Source organism: Canis aureus, chromosome 5 (genome assembly GCF_053574225.1).
Source record: "Canis aureus isolate CA01 chromosome 5, VMU_Caureus_v.1.0, whole genome shotgun sequence".
Classification (NCBI taxonomy): Eukaryota; Metazoa; Chordata; class Mammalia; order Carnivora; family Canidae; genus Canis; species Canis aureus.
The window spans coordinates 78278333-78295407 of NC_135615.1; the positions used below are offsets into that span (position 1 = coordinate 78278333).

Below are 17075 nucleotides of genomic sequence, written 5' to 3' on the forward strand. Positions count from 1 at the left end.
TATACGGGCCATCTGCTATCTCCGTCTCTGTGCCCGAGGCAGAACTATCTGGATTTGTTGTGCTGTCTGTATACACTGATCGTGTTACTTAATTTTCAACATTTAAGAAAGCCTGAAAAGCCCTCTTATCTTGAACCTTGGTCTCTGTGATGTACTTGTTACTAGTAGTTTTCCAGCTGGTACAGAGGTATCCATATTTTTATTTCCTGGCTTTTTGGAGCTCCTAAAATGCTCCCTGTGAATACCTCTGGAAGGAGAGTAACAAGCACTTTGTGCATCACCCTGCTGACCAGGACCAGCCACTCCAGTCTCCTTTGTGCTGCGGGTAGCACTGGACTCCCCCTTTGCTTTAGCAATAAGGCAGAACCATACGTTTTACGGTAACGCAGACCAAATTTTGACGACATGTTATAAATACTGTGCTTAATCAGACCACTGAAGATGTAGGTCTTCAGTTTTTTGGGGATGGTTTTTGAGATTTCTTTTTTTTAAAGATATTATTTATTTATTCATGAGAGACACAGAGAGAGAGAGAGAGAGAGAGACATAGAGGGAGAAGCAGGCTCCAGGCAGGAGTCCCAATGTGGGACTCGATCCTGGGGCTCTGCAATCACGCTTGAGTTGAAGGCAGAGGCTTAACCGCTGAGCCACCCAGGCATCCCCCTGAGTTGATTTCTTGATTGGAGTTTGGAAACATATCTTTTGTGGTCAGCTTCTAACCGTGTTTGTCATCAACTCTTCTCATGTCCCCATTGTCCCAGCCCATCCATCTTGCAATTCACAGATCCACAGACTCATTTTGCTCATTTTAGTTGCTGCATTAAAATCATAGGCATGGGCAGCCCCAGTGACTCAGCGGTTTGGTGCTCCCTTCAGCCCGGGGTGTGATCCTGGAGACCCGGGATCGGGTCCCACGTCAGGCTCCCAGCATGTAGCCTCCTTCTCCCTCTGCCTGTGTCTCTGCCTCTCTGTCTGTCTCTGTCTCTCTCTCATGAATAAATAAATAAAATCTTTAAAAAAAATCATAGGCATGTTGGTTCATGAACATATCCATCTTCTCTTTCATTGCTTGGCTGGCAGTATGATACTGTTTCAATGATTATCTCTTGGAAGTATGGTTTAATAATTTGGAAATCTCATCTTTTTTCCAAGTCCGTTGTCAGTGACTCATTTTCTGTTCTTCTGGTAAACTTGGTAAATGTTCACATTGTCCTTAGCTTCTGTTATTTCAAGCTTTGCTTTTCACCCTGAGTTGTTTAAAACACTCTTTATATTTTCAAGTGATTTAGATTTTTGGGAAGCCAGTTTTTTTGAATGTCTAGTTTTGTTCATTGTGGTTATAACCACAGCAATTTTTACAGAGTGGATGTGGAATTACTTTTCTCAGTTGTGGATGACAACAGATTTCATATTTACAAATAAGACAGAGAATGTTGGGAAACATTGCTTTTTATGCTGGCATTTCTTTTAAATATACATTATAATTTTCTCCTGTCTTCTCTGTCCTTGTTTGGATATTGTAAAATACTCTGGAATGTTTTAAATATTTTAGTCCTCAAAAAAAAAAACTGAAGTGTGTCCTTCCTTTAGAAGAGGAGATGGTCCCAGAAGAATGTCATGCCTTTCAGAACTTCAGCATCCTGACATTATCTTTGTAACGTGTTACAGTATCTTAGTGCGTGGTGACTGCAACTGCTGTTTTAAATCCCCATGATAGGACATGGTGCATCTCTGTGTATCCTTAATGGGGAGAAACAAATCCCCCTCCCCTTTTTTCTAAGCTAGATCAACCCAGTCCCTTTGACTTGGACATTTTCTACAATACAGGTTAATGATGCATCCGGGGTTGGATATCACTTAGGTAATTGAAAGCCATCTAAAAGCAGTCAGCTGTTTTTTGTCAGATAAGTTGGATTTAAATTCTATGTGGTATTTTTTGTTTTTGTTTTTTTGGAAAAAAATAATTCTGGGAAAAGCTTTTAGACCTGTTTAAAGAGCCATTTAAAAAGTATATATCTTGCTTAATGTCCAGGGATTTGTCATTTGGTTGTGTTTTGTATGTCTACAGTACAATTTTGTTTTGTTGCAGCTATTTTTATCCTTCCTAATTGTGGGATTAGTTGCAGCTTCCTTTCAACCATTGAGATTGAGGAAAATGATAATACCTTTTTGTTTATTTTTAATTCCCCCTTCTGCACAACTTTTTCTTAACAAATATTAGAACCATTTGCGACCCTCTATATAGCCAGGGCCAAAGCCAAACCTATCTTTGTGCAGTGAATAGCCAGCGGGTGTCACCCTGAGCCAGTGCTCTTCTGTGCTTGCTTCCTGATCCTCCTCTGCTGTGTAAATCTCTGGAGCTCTGTTAGTAATGAGGATGTGGCATGTGTGTCCATAATGACCCCTAAACCGCTCTCCTTATGCACAGCTAACACTCAATGACAACTGCAAAGAACAGAGCCATGGCCTGGGGGTTACCTCATCCAGATTTAATTAAAGCAGGGGAAAAAATTTGTTTAAAGAATCTTGTTTCTCTCATTCCTTGGCCTGGTTAAAAGACTCTTGACAATGAACCTCTTTATGGGAGTATTTTAGGAAGACAGTTGAGTCTTTACCTATAATTTTTTTTTTGGCCTGCTACATTTTGAATTCTGTACTCATGTATACCTGTACATTTTGTATATCTTTGGGTAAATGGTATTCATCATGACTTTTCACTTTTAAATACTTATATCAACCTGTAACTAACCCAGTGTTCTATATTACCCATATTCAGATATTTGCAACTATCACAAATATTTTCCCTTCAAACCAGCATCCAGTCAAAGTATATGTTCATTATATCTAGAATATTGGTCCTACCTCCTCAACTCCTTTGTTTTCCTCTTTGTTATTTAAGTAGATCTCAGTTTCATTTTTTGTAGATTGTCCCACTTCCTGGATTCAGCTGATTGCCTCCTTATATCACTGATGTTAATTTCTCTGTTCTTTATATTTCCTGTCCATTGGCAATAGAATATAAATGTTTGATTAGTCTCAGGTTTCGTATTTTCCAAGATTTCACAGATAAAGCTACTTGGTGATCCTGTCAGGGAACAACATGCCATCCTGTTTTTAGTTAACCAAGTTTGATTCTTTATTAATACTGTCTTTTGTTTTCAAGTCCTCAGCTGTTTACACTTAGTTTCCATGCCACTCTCAAAAGGGAAGGAGATTTTGATACAATGTTAGGATTCACAAATAAAATTTAATAATCTTAAAGGTTCTTTAGTTTATCAGATGTATGTTTTTCTGATTTAAGGTCAGGCTTAGCATTTTGCTTTTAAATGTCTTCTTGTAATGATAGCCTGGAGCATACATGTAGTGAGGTATATCTCCCTCGAACTTTTTCCCCCTCCAATTTTGTGTGAGCTGGCTAAGTATGAAACCACCAGTAAGTTTCTACTCCTTGTTGACACTGATGTCAAATGGTCGAGACCAGTAAGTAAACTGCTTTTGCCTACGTAATGAACTTAGCTGCGTGGGTCACAGAGTGGGTAATTTCAGTGCTTTGTTTGTTTTGGATCTTTTATTACAGAGCAATGGAGGAACAAAGCGACAAAAGATCACCCATCAAAATTATATAGCCTATCAAAAGCAAGTTATTCGGCGCAGTATGCGACATAGAAAAGTTCGTGGTGAGAAAGCACTTCTTGTTTCTGCTAATCAAACGTTAAAAGAATTGAAAATTCAGGTGAGGAAAATACAACTTTTGTTTTAAATATGCTCTGGACCCTGAGGACCTTCATGAGTTCCTGCTTTCCCCTATGTTTACGTATTTCTCTGTTTTCTTTCACAGTTGGCCATGTTAACCTCTGTCTGCTCATGGTATTAGTCCACTCAAAGGGGGTTCTTTTGATTTCACAATCATGCCTACAGGGCCCCTAAATTGGAATAACCCTTTCTTTTAGAAAGACTCAAAGTTTTAAAAATATCCAAGAATCAAGGGTGCCTGGCTGGCTCAGTCTGTAGGGCATGCGACTCCGGGTCTCAAGGCATGAGTTCAAGCCCTTTGAGTGTAGAGATTACTTGAAAAAATTTAAAAATTGTTTAAACCACACAAAATCGCCAAGAATCTTTCTGTGAAGGTGAAAGTGATTTGAGTTCTGAAAACTTGCACAAGTTCTGAGTAGCTTTCAAATCATGAGAAACATTGAGATTCATTGCACTTGCTGCCCAGAGTGTGTTTCCAGGATAGTCGGTCCCTCAGTCCTCATGCTGTGTGTTTTCCTTTGACCAATTGATAGGTATCAAGCTGATTACCATGATGTGCTGTGAAACGTAAGGGGAATTAAAAGGCAGCGACTTCATTGTTTATACACTCCAACGAGTCTGGAATTGTCACAATATTTTTGGTATCAGATAAATCTACTTGATAGAATTTTATTTGATTGATTGATTATACCGGGAGTGGGGTAAGATTGATAGAACTTTAAAGTTACCTTTACCTTTCTTTGCAGTGGTGTTCTCCAAATGGTGTTTTTAAATACTCATTTTTGATTATTTACCTCCTTACTCCACCCCCCACCCCACAAAAAGCAAGCGTTGGTTTCCACATCAGTTCACTGAATGCAGTGTAGGCATCATGAAAATGCTTCATGATGCACTAATTCCTTGGTATCAATACTGAAGTAGAATAAACGAACATGGCAACGATATGTCTCAAGACCTAGGCAAGAGGGGCTGATAAGTTCAAGATGTCCATGAAGAAAATTTGGCTCCTAATCTGTTTCAGGCACTGATATATATCCAAAAAGTTGACCAAATTTCCCTCTTTGCTACTTTCATGTGGCATAGTTTACTGTTTCTGCATTTTTTTCTTGCTGATATTTATCATTGTAATTGAGGCAAAAGTACAGGCTTCCTTTGAGGGTGTTATATGTTCCAGATTGTCCTGGGAACAGTATTTCCCTTGGTTGAACCCGTAGCTCTGAAAATAAACGTGTTGGCATAATATCTTTACTCTGTTATTGTACCTTTTACATCTGAGAAAGCTTGTTTCTGTCACCGGCCTTTTGCCTGTCAGTGGTAAACCTCGAACATTCAAAACCTTTAAATTACAAAAAGAGCCCCTGTGGATAAAGACATTCAAAAAGCCTGTGCTGCTTTCTGCTTTTATTATGGGCTGCCATTTTTAAAGAACAAATCAAAAGTCAGCAGAAATCTCTGTGTAGGAGCATGTTACCTGCACCGAGTTGCTATGAGAAGCAAGCAATAGCTCAAAGGAAACCCCCGATGTGCTCTTCTCAGATGGGTCCTTTCAGTGTCCTTCCTCTCGCCCCTCGCCCGGGCTTTGAGGTCACTGTGATCCAGACTCAATACAAAGGACCATGCAATACAATTTTCTCTCGCCTCTTAGTAGTGGTAGCTTTGAATGCTTGCACTAGATGTGGCCTTTTACCTGGCAGCCTAGCCAGCATTGGGGTATGTAATGGGTATGCCTGTGACCCTCAGTTAGCAGTGGTGGGTGATTTTTTTTTTTTTTAAGTATGTAATGCCCTTTTTATATTTGATGGAGCCTTTCCTCTCAGGGATATTGCATTTCCAAATTAATAAGAGGACAACCTTTATAAAATTGTAAATGTTTTATTCTAGACAAGCCCATTTACAGTTGCTTAAAACCTTAAGACGCTTGCTTTGCCTGATTATTAATTCATCCACCTCTTCTACCGTAAAGTTAATGGAAGTACAATTGATTCATCTCCTTTCACAGATGTTCAGTGTTTAATTCTATTATTTCATTTTCCCAAAGATAGGTTTTGAGCGGGTGTTGATGCGCATCTTATGGAGGAGGAAACGTTAGCACCGAGGTTAAACGGCTCCCAGCTGAAGCTGCTGCCTCTGTGTTTCCTTATTTTAGCCTCCACCACCTCCCTCACCCTGCTCCCCAGCATTATAGCAAGCAGGCCAAAGCTGCTCTCCTTTAGGGAACCGGGTCTCGTTCCTGGTGTGCTCCATAGATCATGGATGCTGCCCCTACTTCACAGACACACATACGTAATAGTGATTATACTTGGGCATTTTTATGATTTTTGAATTACCAAAAGCCTCCAGGCCTTTAATGGTCCTGTACCTCATTCTGAAAGAGCGTTTTCTCCTTGCTTGTGAAGACTTGTGTATCTTTCGTAGCACCTCTGCTACAAACCTGTCTCAGCCTTCAGCTGTAGAACTGATGCTTTCCTCTTCTCCTCCTCAGATCTGACAGGTGCCTTCCTCTGTCACCATCTCCATGACATGGTTTGCCCTTGCCGTCTATACCCCCTCCAGGGTGGGTTTACTCCCTGACTTTCCTATTTCCAGCCTGAGGAAAGCATTCCAACTCACAGTGGCCTTTTAATAAAAGCTTCAGTAGTTGTTGAAAGAAATTAAATGCCCTTGTGTGTATGCTCAAAACATAAAGTACTGAGCATGAGCCCCACAGTGAGGGTGCTGTCTGGAGGTATTATTTGCTTTATCCAGCCTCATAGAGGTGATGTGGAGAAACTTGGAAAGTGTCCCCACAGTCCAGTAGCTGTGACATTGCCCACATTCAGTTGGCACTAGACACGTCCACTGAAACTCTTTCTTCCTCCCAGGTTCCATTTGATAACCTGCGGCTGGTTACTTTTGCCTGATGCCTTTGCAATGGCCTGGCTTAGGTAGAAGTGTCCTGTTAGTACTAATTGCTCAGCTGAAATACTTTAGGGATTCACAGGCAGATCATTGATATCAATGCACATTAGCCATAGATCCATCTGTTTGTTTCATGGGAGCTGATGTCATTTTGTGAAGTCCGGTTAAGATTTTCGCCTAACAGGGAGGAGAGGCCAGTGTTTGTTGTCCTGGTTCTTATTTTTCTGTATGCCATCATTAAAGTCGCTTTTTTGGTCATAGTCTTCTCAGCATGGAAAGCTCTTGAGCCCTATTATTCACACAGTTGGCTCAGGGCTGCTTAATCCTTTGACATTCTGAAGAGTAGAGGAATAGGGCGTGTATAAAGTTAGAATAGTTTTCCTACAACATCATGGATATTGGGGTAATAAAACATACATGTAATAAAATACATGAAGCAAGACATTTTATAATAGGGTACATGGTCCCTTCCCTTAATTCCTATTTGGTTCCTGGAGAAAAGACTGAGAAGTTACAGCGTTCCCAAGGTCTGAATTATATAGTCCAGGCTTGATGACGGAATTAAGACTGAAAGAAGAAAACAGATGTCCTGCTGGTTAATTTAAAGATGGTTTTATAAAAGAAGTTGGACTCGACTTGATAATAGAATGTGGGATCTGGGCATGATGAGAATGATAGTGATGTCCTTGCCCAAATCTTAGAACCAGAGGAGATATCAGCCTGGTCCACCTTCTGCTCCTTGGACAGCCCACACCACCACTCTTGGGGAGGTGGCAAGGTGCTGAACCAAGGTTCTGTGGGTATAATTGTTCTCTACCAGACCTCCTAAGGATGTTCCCACATGGGCTGGGATTAACTCCCTTTTTTTTGGGCGGGGGGGATTAACTCTCAATGGGAGTGTTGCCAGTGTGCTGAGAGTAGTGTCTTTTGTACCCTGAAGACTTGTTTTTTGTTTAAAGAACCCATGTGTTCATTTATTCAAATAGGGTATAAATATCAGTGTTTTGCCTTATACAGACTTTCTTTTGTATTGGCACAGATCATGCATGCCTTTTCAGTTGCTCCTTTTGACCAGAATCTGTCGATTGATGGAAAGATTTTAAGTGATGACTGTGCCACTCTCGGAACCCTTGGTGTCATTCCTGAATCTGTCATTTTGTTAAAGGTAGGTAACGGCTCCTTACATGAGGAAATTCTACAAGGTTTTGAAGACCATGCATGTGTAGACGCTGGTTAAGATCGCATCTAGTCCTCGGCAGGGTGTGGTAATGAGTGACTGCTGGGAGTTTCTGCTGGCCTCTGGATTCCAGCACTGGCTGAGCCACAAGAGACTGAGAGGAGGTCCAGATATCGTTGGTTCTTGTGGGGTTTTCATAATATTTGTTAAAAATCATAGATGTTGCCTCCACCCAAACTTCTGGATCAGCAGAATTACTTAACCATACTTCTGTTAAAGCATCCTCTTTCTTCCTTTGGCTCAGTGGTACGGGCCAGTCAAACTAGGAAATAAATGTTAGACACGAGGTTTGGCTACAGCAGTCAAAATACTTCTGGTTGTCTTAATAGGATTTTTGTCCAAGGCATGGAAATAGGCTTTAGGTAGAGTAGATTTAGGAGTAGTGGGAAGTGTTTCAGAAAGCAGGGGCTTCGAGAGTTCATCAAAGAAGAGTCACTGAGCAGGCTGCATTAGGGGCTGCGTTTCGCCGCTTCCCTCTGCCTCATTGGTTTCTCGGTGGCTAGAAATATCCCTACTTTGAAGTACCAAACATTACCGCATCAAATTCACACTGCTTCCAGCGTCATCCATGCAGTAGAATATTTGTCAGGTATTTGAACTGCAATATGTACTTTTCCTACCCTGGACCCTCAGTTCTGGTGGCAGATCCAGTTAGGCCCCTCAGTGAAGCACATCCATGCCCAGTCCTCCACACATCCATGTACCCTCCTCCTAACCTGCCCCCTCCTCGTGTTCATTTTTTGCTTTTCTTGGCAACCGTAAGTTCTGTGGAATTCTTTTAAAAGCCCAAAGTTGGGGCACCCCTGTGGCTCAGCGGTTTAGTGCATCCTTCAGCCCAGGGCATGATGCTGGGGACCAGGTATCAAGTCCCACATCGGGCTCCCCACATGGAGCCTGCTTCTCCCTCTGCCTCTGTCTCTGCCTCTCTCTCATGAATAAATTAAAGCCTAAAGTTGCCCCGTCCTTAAGGACTCTACGTCCAAAAATTCTCCAAGCAGCTCTTATCAGTGTAAGCATTTGCAGTGCCACCAGGCAGGTAGAGTCCAACACTGGTTGTTGGCCTCTTTGCCCGTGCAGCTCCTCCTGCCATAAGCTTGGACAGCTGCTGACTTCTGTCCTGAAAGGGGAATGGGTGTTTTGTTCCTTGTGGCAAGGGGGAACAAAATGTCTTTTTCAGCTAACCTGTTTCTAGGGGACCGGCCTGACTTGGTTTCCACCTAATTCACACTCACTGTCACCACTGGCTTCCTAGCTCCTATAATTCAATCTGAGTTTAATAATCTCTGTTGATCTAAACATATCCACATCGAAAAGTGTTTTTAGGAGTGGGAAAACAACGCCACAGATAATGTGTAGTTTGGGCGGTGATGAGTCTACAAGTGCGTCATTGTTGGGATGGGCATCCTCTGTTATTCCTGGACGTCACTGGCTGTGGCTTGAAGCCCATTCTCTACTAGACAGTGCTTACATCTGTGTCTGATTGTAAAATACTCATTGACTCAGGTCCGACCCGTGTGAGGGTCTGGCATGCTCCTGCTCCAGGCTCCCGCTTCTTAAAGTTTTGAATTGTCTTCCTTTGTCTTTCTAGGCTGATGAGCCAATTGCGGATTATGCCGCAATGGATGACGTCATGCAAGGTAAAGAAACTTGTTTGAGGAATGTGTTGCTTAACGTGTTAGAACTAGCTAACATCTAACTAAGCTTTTAACTTTGAAAAAGGTTCTACATATTGATAGATAGCCTGATATGTTACATCATTTATCAGAGAAGCTCAGAAAAAGAGAAATGGGCCTATAACAATTGGGGAAATGGAAAGCGGAGAAAAGAGTAGTAATTATTAACTGCCCTGAGGAAATTGAAGTACAGGTAAGTCTGCTGATGGAAAAGGTCTGCAAGGACCCAAGTTAATTCAGACTCCAGAGCCTGAGACCAGAAGTAGTGAGACCGCCCCTCCCACAACAACAATCACTGCTCCTGTCACACCTGTGTCCGGGCTCTTTGAACAAATTAAACCACAAAGGTGAGATTGAGGCTGTTTATAGCAGATAGAGCTCCCTTAGCTTTTTGTTCAGATGCTGGCAGCCGCTTCTGCCTCACACAGGAGGGCGGAAAATACCACTTGGGAATATTGGCCAATTGAAGAAAGTCACCTACAGACGGGTAAATTTCTAAGTGGTTCATCCTGCAGGTACCCTTCAGGAAAGCCTTCTGGTGCCCCCTGAATAGTCCTCACACGTTAGTCGTTAGAAACAGGCAGCTCCAGACCACCAGACATGGAATGAGAGCACAGAACTGAAAGGTGTCTGTCAGCAGATTAAAATAAGCAACCCAGAGGGATCCCTGGGTGGCGCAGTGGTTTAGCGCCTGCCTTTGGCCCAGGGCGCGATCCTGGAGACCCGGGATCGAATCCCACGTCAGGCTCCCGGTGCATGGAGCCTGCTTCTCCCTCTGCCTGTGTCTCTGCCTCTCTCTCTCTCTCTCTGTGACTATCATAAATAAATAAAAATTAAAAAAAAAAAATTAAAAAAAAAAAAAATAAGCAACCCAGAGAAAGCAGTTGATTCAGGAATCATAAGAAAGTTTAAGTATTACTATAAATAATACGGAGATACCACCTAGGTAGGGAACTAGATAGAAGGAACATTCAGGGAACCGAAAGGGATTCACAAAATTAAAACGATTACATGGACTAATGTAGTCAGTGAAAACCTAGGGATTCAAGGATCCTAAAAGCATCCTTAGAGGTGAAGGAAAAGAGTCCCATTCACAGGATGAATAAAAAGGTAGACTGGTGGATTCAAGCTGTTATCCACAGAATTCTAGGAACATTGAATTCCGGTCTAGAATCCTACAACTAGACAGACTTTGTTTTACCCTCACACTTAATGGTTTTTCGAGAACACATGTGAGGCCTCAAAACATTTCTCTCCCATGCACCATTTGCCAAGATACTATGGAAGGGTGTGCTCCTCTTAAACAACAGTGTAAGTCAAGATGAATTATAATGGTTCAACCAATTAATAGAGATCCAACATGGGGAAATGCCCTAGGAGACGGTGAAGGGATATCCCAGAAGAGAAGTTCTGTGTAGGCAAGGTGAGCACCCCATGTCCAGATCGAAGCCAGGGGCACAGGCTTTGGCAAAGGATGTCCATGGGGGCAAAGTGGAAGTGATGGATGGCTGTCTGCAGGTTTACCCATCTTTAAAAGAGCTTATGATTGATTTGGAGATGGTACAGAGAAAATGGAAGACATAAATAATGCAGCAGTTAACAACTCCAGAAAGATGAGACAAGCCCCACCAGAGAGGAAATATAACCAAGACACACGAAAGAGTCCCGACTGTCAGCACTGTTCATGGAATAAAAACAACGTGAATATCGGAGCCTGACTGGCTTAACAGAGAATATAATTGTCAGGAGGATAGATGGTCTGGGGGGCAGGTCCTATATAAGCCGTGGTAGAAGAACTGGATTTTTACTTTTCTTTGAGGAAGGTATTAGATAGCATCTAAGTAAGGAGATAACAATACAGTTGACCCTTGAACAACATGGCTTTGAATTGTGCAGGTCCACTCATACATGGATTTTTTTTCTTTAAGTGCACGTACAGCACTGTAAATGTATTTTCTCTTATGATTTTCTTCATAATATTTTTCTTGGGGTGCCTCGGTGATTTAGTTGGTTAAGGGTCTCTTAACTTCATCTCAGGGTCCTGGGATGAAGCTGTACTCAGTGGGTTGTCTGCTCAGGATTCTATCCCCCGCCCTCCTTGTCTGCACTCTCTCAAATCTTTAAAATGAAAGAAATAACACTTTTTTCCTCTAGTTTACTGGATTGTTATAATACTGTCTGTAATACGTGCAACATAGAAAATATGTGATGAATGACTATCTTTGGGAAAGCTTCCAGTCAACAGTAGGGTATTAGTGGTTAATTTAGGGGAGTCCAAAGCTCTGTAGATTTCCAACCATGCTCTGGGTCAGTGCCTCCATCCCCAGGTTGTTCAAGGGTCATCTCAACACATTATCTGGAAATAAAAACCAGAAGAAAGCACTATCCAAATCACAAGTGGTTCCTTCTAGAATGTGGAAATGGCAGGAAACGGGAGACTCGGCTCTCAAGGACACGGGTCGCCTGGTTTTCTCCAGGCCTCCCCCAGTGTCCTGCAAAAACTGGCTCCAGTTACTGTGTTTGGACTTTTTTAATGATGGTACGTGTGCTGCTTTGATAAAAATAAAAATCATCATCTGTTTATTCTCACCCAAAACTTCAGAGGTAATCATTATGGGTGAATATTTGTCTTTAGACATCGAAGTGATCTTACTCTTGTGTATCCCAACAGTCTTTTCATTTTGGAATTTTTTCTCTTTTTCTTCTTCTTTTTTTTCTAGTATGTATGCCGGAAGAAGGGTTTAAAGGTAAGTTACATTTGTCATGTTTTGCTCATGAATGTCAGAGTCCTACTGTAATTTTCTCTTAAAGCGAAGGCTGTAATTTGATTTTAAAATTTAATTCAATCTGAGTCTCATGACTGAAATTAATTTTAGTTAAATGCATTTTTTATTCAAGCTTCTTCATTATCTTTTTCAGCACTCAGGCCTCAGATAGGGCCGTGTGTTCAAAGTATCTACTGCCAGATGTCCGTCTTACTTTCCCTTTCTCATTTGGTGGAGGGGGGCGGGGTGGGAGTTTAAGGGATTAGCTAGTGGTGTTTTGACATTTACATTTACCTTTTCCCAGTTCCTTCAATCAGTCCCATCTTAGCGGAAAACAGATTGTGTATCACTGTTAAGAATTAGAGGAAAGGAATTTGCTGAATTATATCTGGTACAGTGAAAAGGTTTCGTTAATCTATTAAGAATGCAGGCATTTCTTGGATTATTACTTTGGATGGAGACACAGTGGTGTGTTGTCACATCATGGCCACTATAGTTCGGTGCAGCAATACTTATTAACTCATCAGATACAGACCTTTGACATCTACAGATATAACTGTTGCCATCATGATTCTTTTTGGCCTACTCCAGAGGTCCGAGGCAGCTGGTGATTCTGCCAAGAAATGAGCTTGAATCAGATACCAGGGGTTATTTGCTAAAGCAAATGAGTGAGCAAAGATACTGGCCTAAATAAAACCCTCCTCTCAATGCAGCTTTGTTGTCTACACGTTACTACTACAAAGAAACTCCTGATGTGGTTAAAACAAAAACAAAGCAAAAAATTTCTTTATGAAAAATGGCCATCAAATGAAAGCATCAATAGAATCTGATTAACATGTGTGAAGATACCACGTAGGAAACACATGGCTTTCAACAGAAATGTGATTTAGCTGAAAGCCTGGAGTCTGCTGATATTTTTTTTTTTTATCCTTCAACGTCAAGGGGCTGCTGTGATCATTTATTAAGTTGGATGTTCCCTGTTGATGATGCATTCTTGGCAAATGGAATTTTCGGTTCCCAACTGTACCTCCACGTGTGTTTCTTTTCCCAGGTACTGGTCTACTTGGACATTAATCTCTTGAACAATTGCTGACTGCTAAAGAAATGACCAGAAGGGAAGAGAGGAGTTTGGCATGTTAGGGCATTAACAATAACGAAAAGGTGGATTTAAGAATCAAACCATTCTATGACTCTTCCAAAAAGGCGGAGAACTATTTCCGAAGTGACTGTCCCAAATGCCTTATGTCAAATAAAGCAGATTGCACTGAAGGACACCAGACTTGAAGGAAATGTTTCAAATTTTATATTTAAGGGAGGGTGGTGGGCGGGAGGGGGGCAAGTGAAGATGGAACCAGTTTAGTAGCAGTAACCGTAAATCATGTTTACATACGAGATTTATAGTCACGGGAGGGAATAAAGTTCTGTTATATTTCCTTGCTCGAGTTTCATACCAGATGCATTGGTCCATAAAGGATTTGTATCACAGTAGATGGGACAACATTCTGCTCTGAACTAAAAAGTAATTCTTAGAGACATAACCTGCTTACCAATACCTGTCTTTGATTCATATTTTACTTTCAATAAAGCATGAAAGTGAAGAACTTGCCGTAATTGTGGAAAAGTGTCTTCAGATTAGATTCTCCGTGTTGGCTCCAGCGTACCCTCCTTACACACCGTCCCATGGTCTTAGTGTTGGGTCTAAGAGGAGGCACCTGCATGTCTCCTCCAGGGAGCGAGGGATTGTGTCTCAGTTTGGGGTTCAGTGCCTTGGCTTTCATGCATTCCAAAATGATGGCAAACATGTATTGCATGTGACATTCCTCTCATGCAGTTTTGCTATTAATTCAGAATCAGGAAATCAAGTACTCCTTGCACTTGTGAAAAATCTGACCACCTTATCAGAAGAGGAAAGTGGACTGAAGTACATTTGGATAACATGAGGTTTTTATAAAAGTTATTTCTTCCTATCCTCTGAGTCTACCATTTCTTGGATCTCGCTTCTCTTTTTGAAAGCATTCTTCTGAAATGCCCAGAAAGGAGCTTTCAGATCACTTTGTTTCAACAAGAAGGAAAAGTGTGTGGAGGAGGTGTATTTTATCCAACATTCTTAAGAATATTGGGGTGCTTTTAAATGGAACCTAAAATGTGTTGGTTTCACTGTTTTCTAATGAGTATGTACAGGTTATGGCAGAGATGCTGACTCCGGGTGTCTCTCTTGTAAACACTTTTTTAAAAAGCCTTGGGGTCAGTGCTATACTCTCACCGTTTGTCCCCCTGAAAATTTAAACTCAAATGTGTGGGGGAGGTAGGTTTCAATTTGAGGACTGGTAACCTTGGCAGATCCCTTTTGTGAATAGCTCCATTTATGAGAATAATTGTGGCTGTTTGGTAAAATTACAACTTCTTGTGTTTTCCCCTCTGTTTACAATGTCTCCAGTCTGTGCCCCCTGATGAGCCAGGGGGCGTTTAATGAGCCTGTGTGGGAGAGTGAGAGCCGCACACAGGACCCTTGAACGCCATCCTAGCAACCAGCTGCTAACGCCTTGTCGGTCAGCACAAGGAAGGCACTCAGTTGAGATTGCCGATAGCTAATTGTGAGTTTTAGGTCTCCGTCCTTTATTTCACTCCAAAGAAGTGAAGCTGCAGCATAAAACTTAATACCAAGCAACTTGTTCTTGCCCCAAGGTAAAGACTTGTGAGCGAGTTCACTTCATACTTCACAGAGCAGTTTCCCTTTAACCTACAAAGACAGAGACATGTCTAGCCCCAGAAATGATTTTTCCCCCCAATTTGCTGTTTATGACAGTTTTAAAATATATTACTTGAGTCTTTTCCCCTTATGCTATGATACAAAATATGGCTTTTGGGGAGTCTTTCAATATGAATAATCCACTCTGTGCTGTAGTGGCTCCTTTATTAACTCTGCCCAGCGTTGGGAGTGGGCCAGGTCCAGCAGGAGCCAGCAGTCATGCAGACGGCGGTCGTCTTCCTGCCCTGACAACTTACCTTATCCGACCCGCACTACTCATCACAGCAGCAGCGCTGCAAAGCTTTATGAGAAGTGCAGGAGCTCAGGGTGGCACCTGGCTGGCTCTGTTGGAAGAGCATGCGACTCGATCTCACAGTCATGATTTCAGGCTCACATTGGTTGTAGAGATGACTTCTATATGAAAGGAAATGTAGGAGTGCAGGCCCCAGACACACAAGACTTGCATCCTCACCCACTCCTGTGGTCTTAGGGGTTGAGAAACCTTGGGCTGGGTCCTGGGACCTCTTTCCCACCCACAATAGGGATTGTTACCAAGAGACATATGCATGTTAGTGTCCTTGTATTGACCCCCTCCCCACTTGGCACAGGGAAAACAGGTGCAAGGTATAATGTAAAACCCAATTCTTCCTGTGTACTTAACAAGTATTTGGAGACCAATTGTCCGGGCTGTGACCACACTGAAGCACAGAGACTCCCATCAGATTTTTTTATGCCATGCACGAGTGATTCTTGGTAGAAGGGAACATGAAGCCTCAGATCTCCCCCCCCCCCCCCCCCTTATATTTCTGACCGCTCCTTAAGCCCGATCTCATGTGTACTACAGCCCTGCTGGTACAGTTTGTTGACATTACCTGAAATACAGCTTGCCATTTGGACATCTTCATTCCCTGGGGGAATATTTCTGTGTATTAATAAACCTTGTTGTTTAGAATTATTCTTACCTTTCTGCAAAATTAAAAAGAAATGAGTGTCCCTTTATTTCCACGAAATCCTAAGCCAGAGTGCATTTGTTACCTTCAGTTTCCAGGCAGTGGTCTGTGCGGTCACGGCCTTGTTGATCAGACCCTGGTTAATATTTGAAGCTGATGCTGGTACTGAAGAACCTGTTTCAAATGCCCGAGGGATGATTTATCTCTGTCCAAACAAGCTGCTGAAGTGAAATGAGCATTAAAGCCTGTCCTTCCTGTTATGGAATCATGGAGTACCCCATCCTTTCTCTTTGGCATTTTAATGTTCTGTTTGCTCAGTGTTACAGGGGACTGGGAACAGAGTTCAGTCCAAGAAAGCATTTTCATTTTAAGGAGATTCTCCCCCTTTTTCCAACACCCTGAGCCCCACACCCATCTCCAAGGCACAGCGTTGTGTCACCAGCCACATCTCTGATCCTGAAGGCTAACAGTTCACCGCCCCCAAATCCCAGACATCGTGCAGATACCAATATTGCTGGGGATTTTAAGTCTGGCTGTTGAGTTAATTGGGCTAAGGAGTGCGCCAGCTGTTCAGTATGGCACATGTGTGTGTGGGTGGGTGTTGAAATGGCAAGTTTGGGATGTCAGGTCACCTGGTAATTCTACCATTTACCTTGTAACTAAGCAAGGTTACTTTGCTTTGTCTTAGTTTCCTTGTCTCTCAGAAGGCGGTAGTAGTTGCTGCCTCGTTTACCCTCCCACACCAAAGATCAAGCAGTAATAAGTGTCGTTGGGGGTAAAATACTTTACATCATTCTTTGTAATTAGAAAAACCCCAGTCTTTGTGAGGGAACGCCATGGAACCTTTCCTGCAAGTCTCCCAAAAGGGGTGATGGAACCACACCCACACCCCTTCTCTCGGAACTTTAGCGTGCACCTTATGCCGGAAACCCTTAGAGCTAAAATCATGACTGGACAGGTGTTCAACCATCCTGTTACATAAATCTTTCCTGTTGGCCGGTAAGGAAAATGAAGCTAATGGCCAAACCGTAAGCTGCCTTGATTCCGTTT

General features: G+C 42.2%; 1 protein-coding gene across 4 annotated transcripts in view; it reads left to right on the forward strand.

The window, feature by feature from the left end:
- USP48 (ubiquitin specific peptidase 48) overlaps window positions 1-13932 on the forward strand; it is an 86158-nt gene extending 72226 nt beyond the window's left edge. For 2 of the 4 annotated variants that reach the window (XM_077899241.1, XM_077899240.1), the window contains exons 23-27: window positions 3578-3733; window positions 7691-7816; window positions 9477-9525; window positions 12282-12308; window positions 13040-13261. In XM_077899241.1, coding sequence (XP_077755367.1) covers window positions 3578-3733; window positions 7691-7816; window positions 9477-9525; window positions 12282-12308; window positions 13040-13119 — 438 coding nt within the window. In that variant the 3' untranslated portion in view covers window positions 13120-13261. Of the gene's footprint in view, window positions 1-3577; window positions 3734-7690; window positions 7817-9476; window positions 9526-12281; window positions 12309-13039; window positions 13262-13377 lie in introns of those variants that run through there. The other 2 variants (XM_077899242.1, XM_077899243.1) reach the window with 1 other exon arrangement.
- Window positions 13933-17075: the final 3143 nt, after the last annotated feature.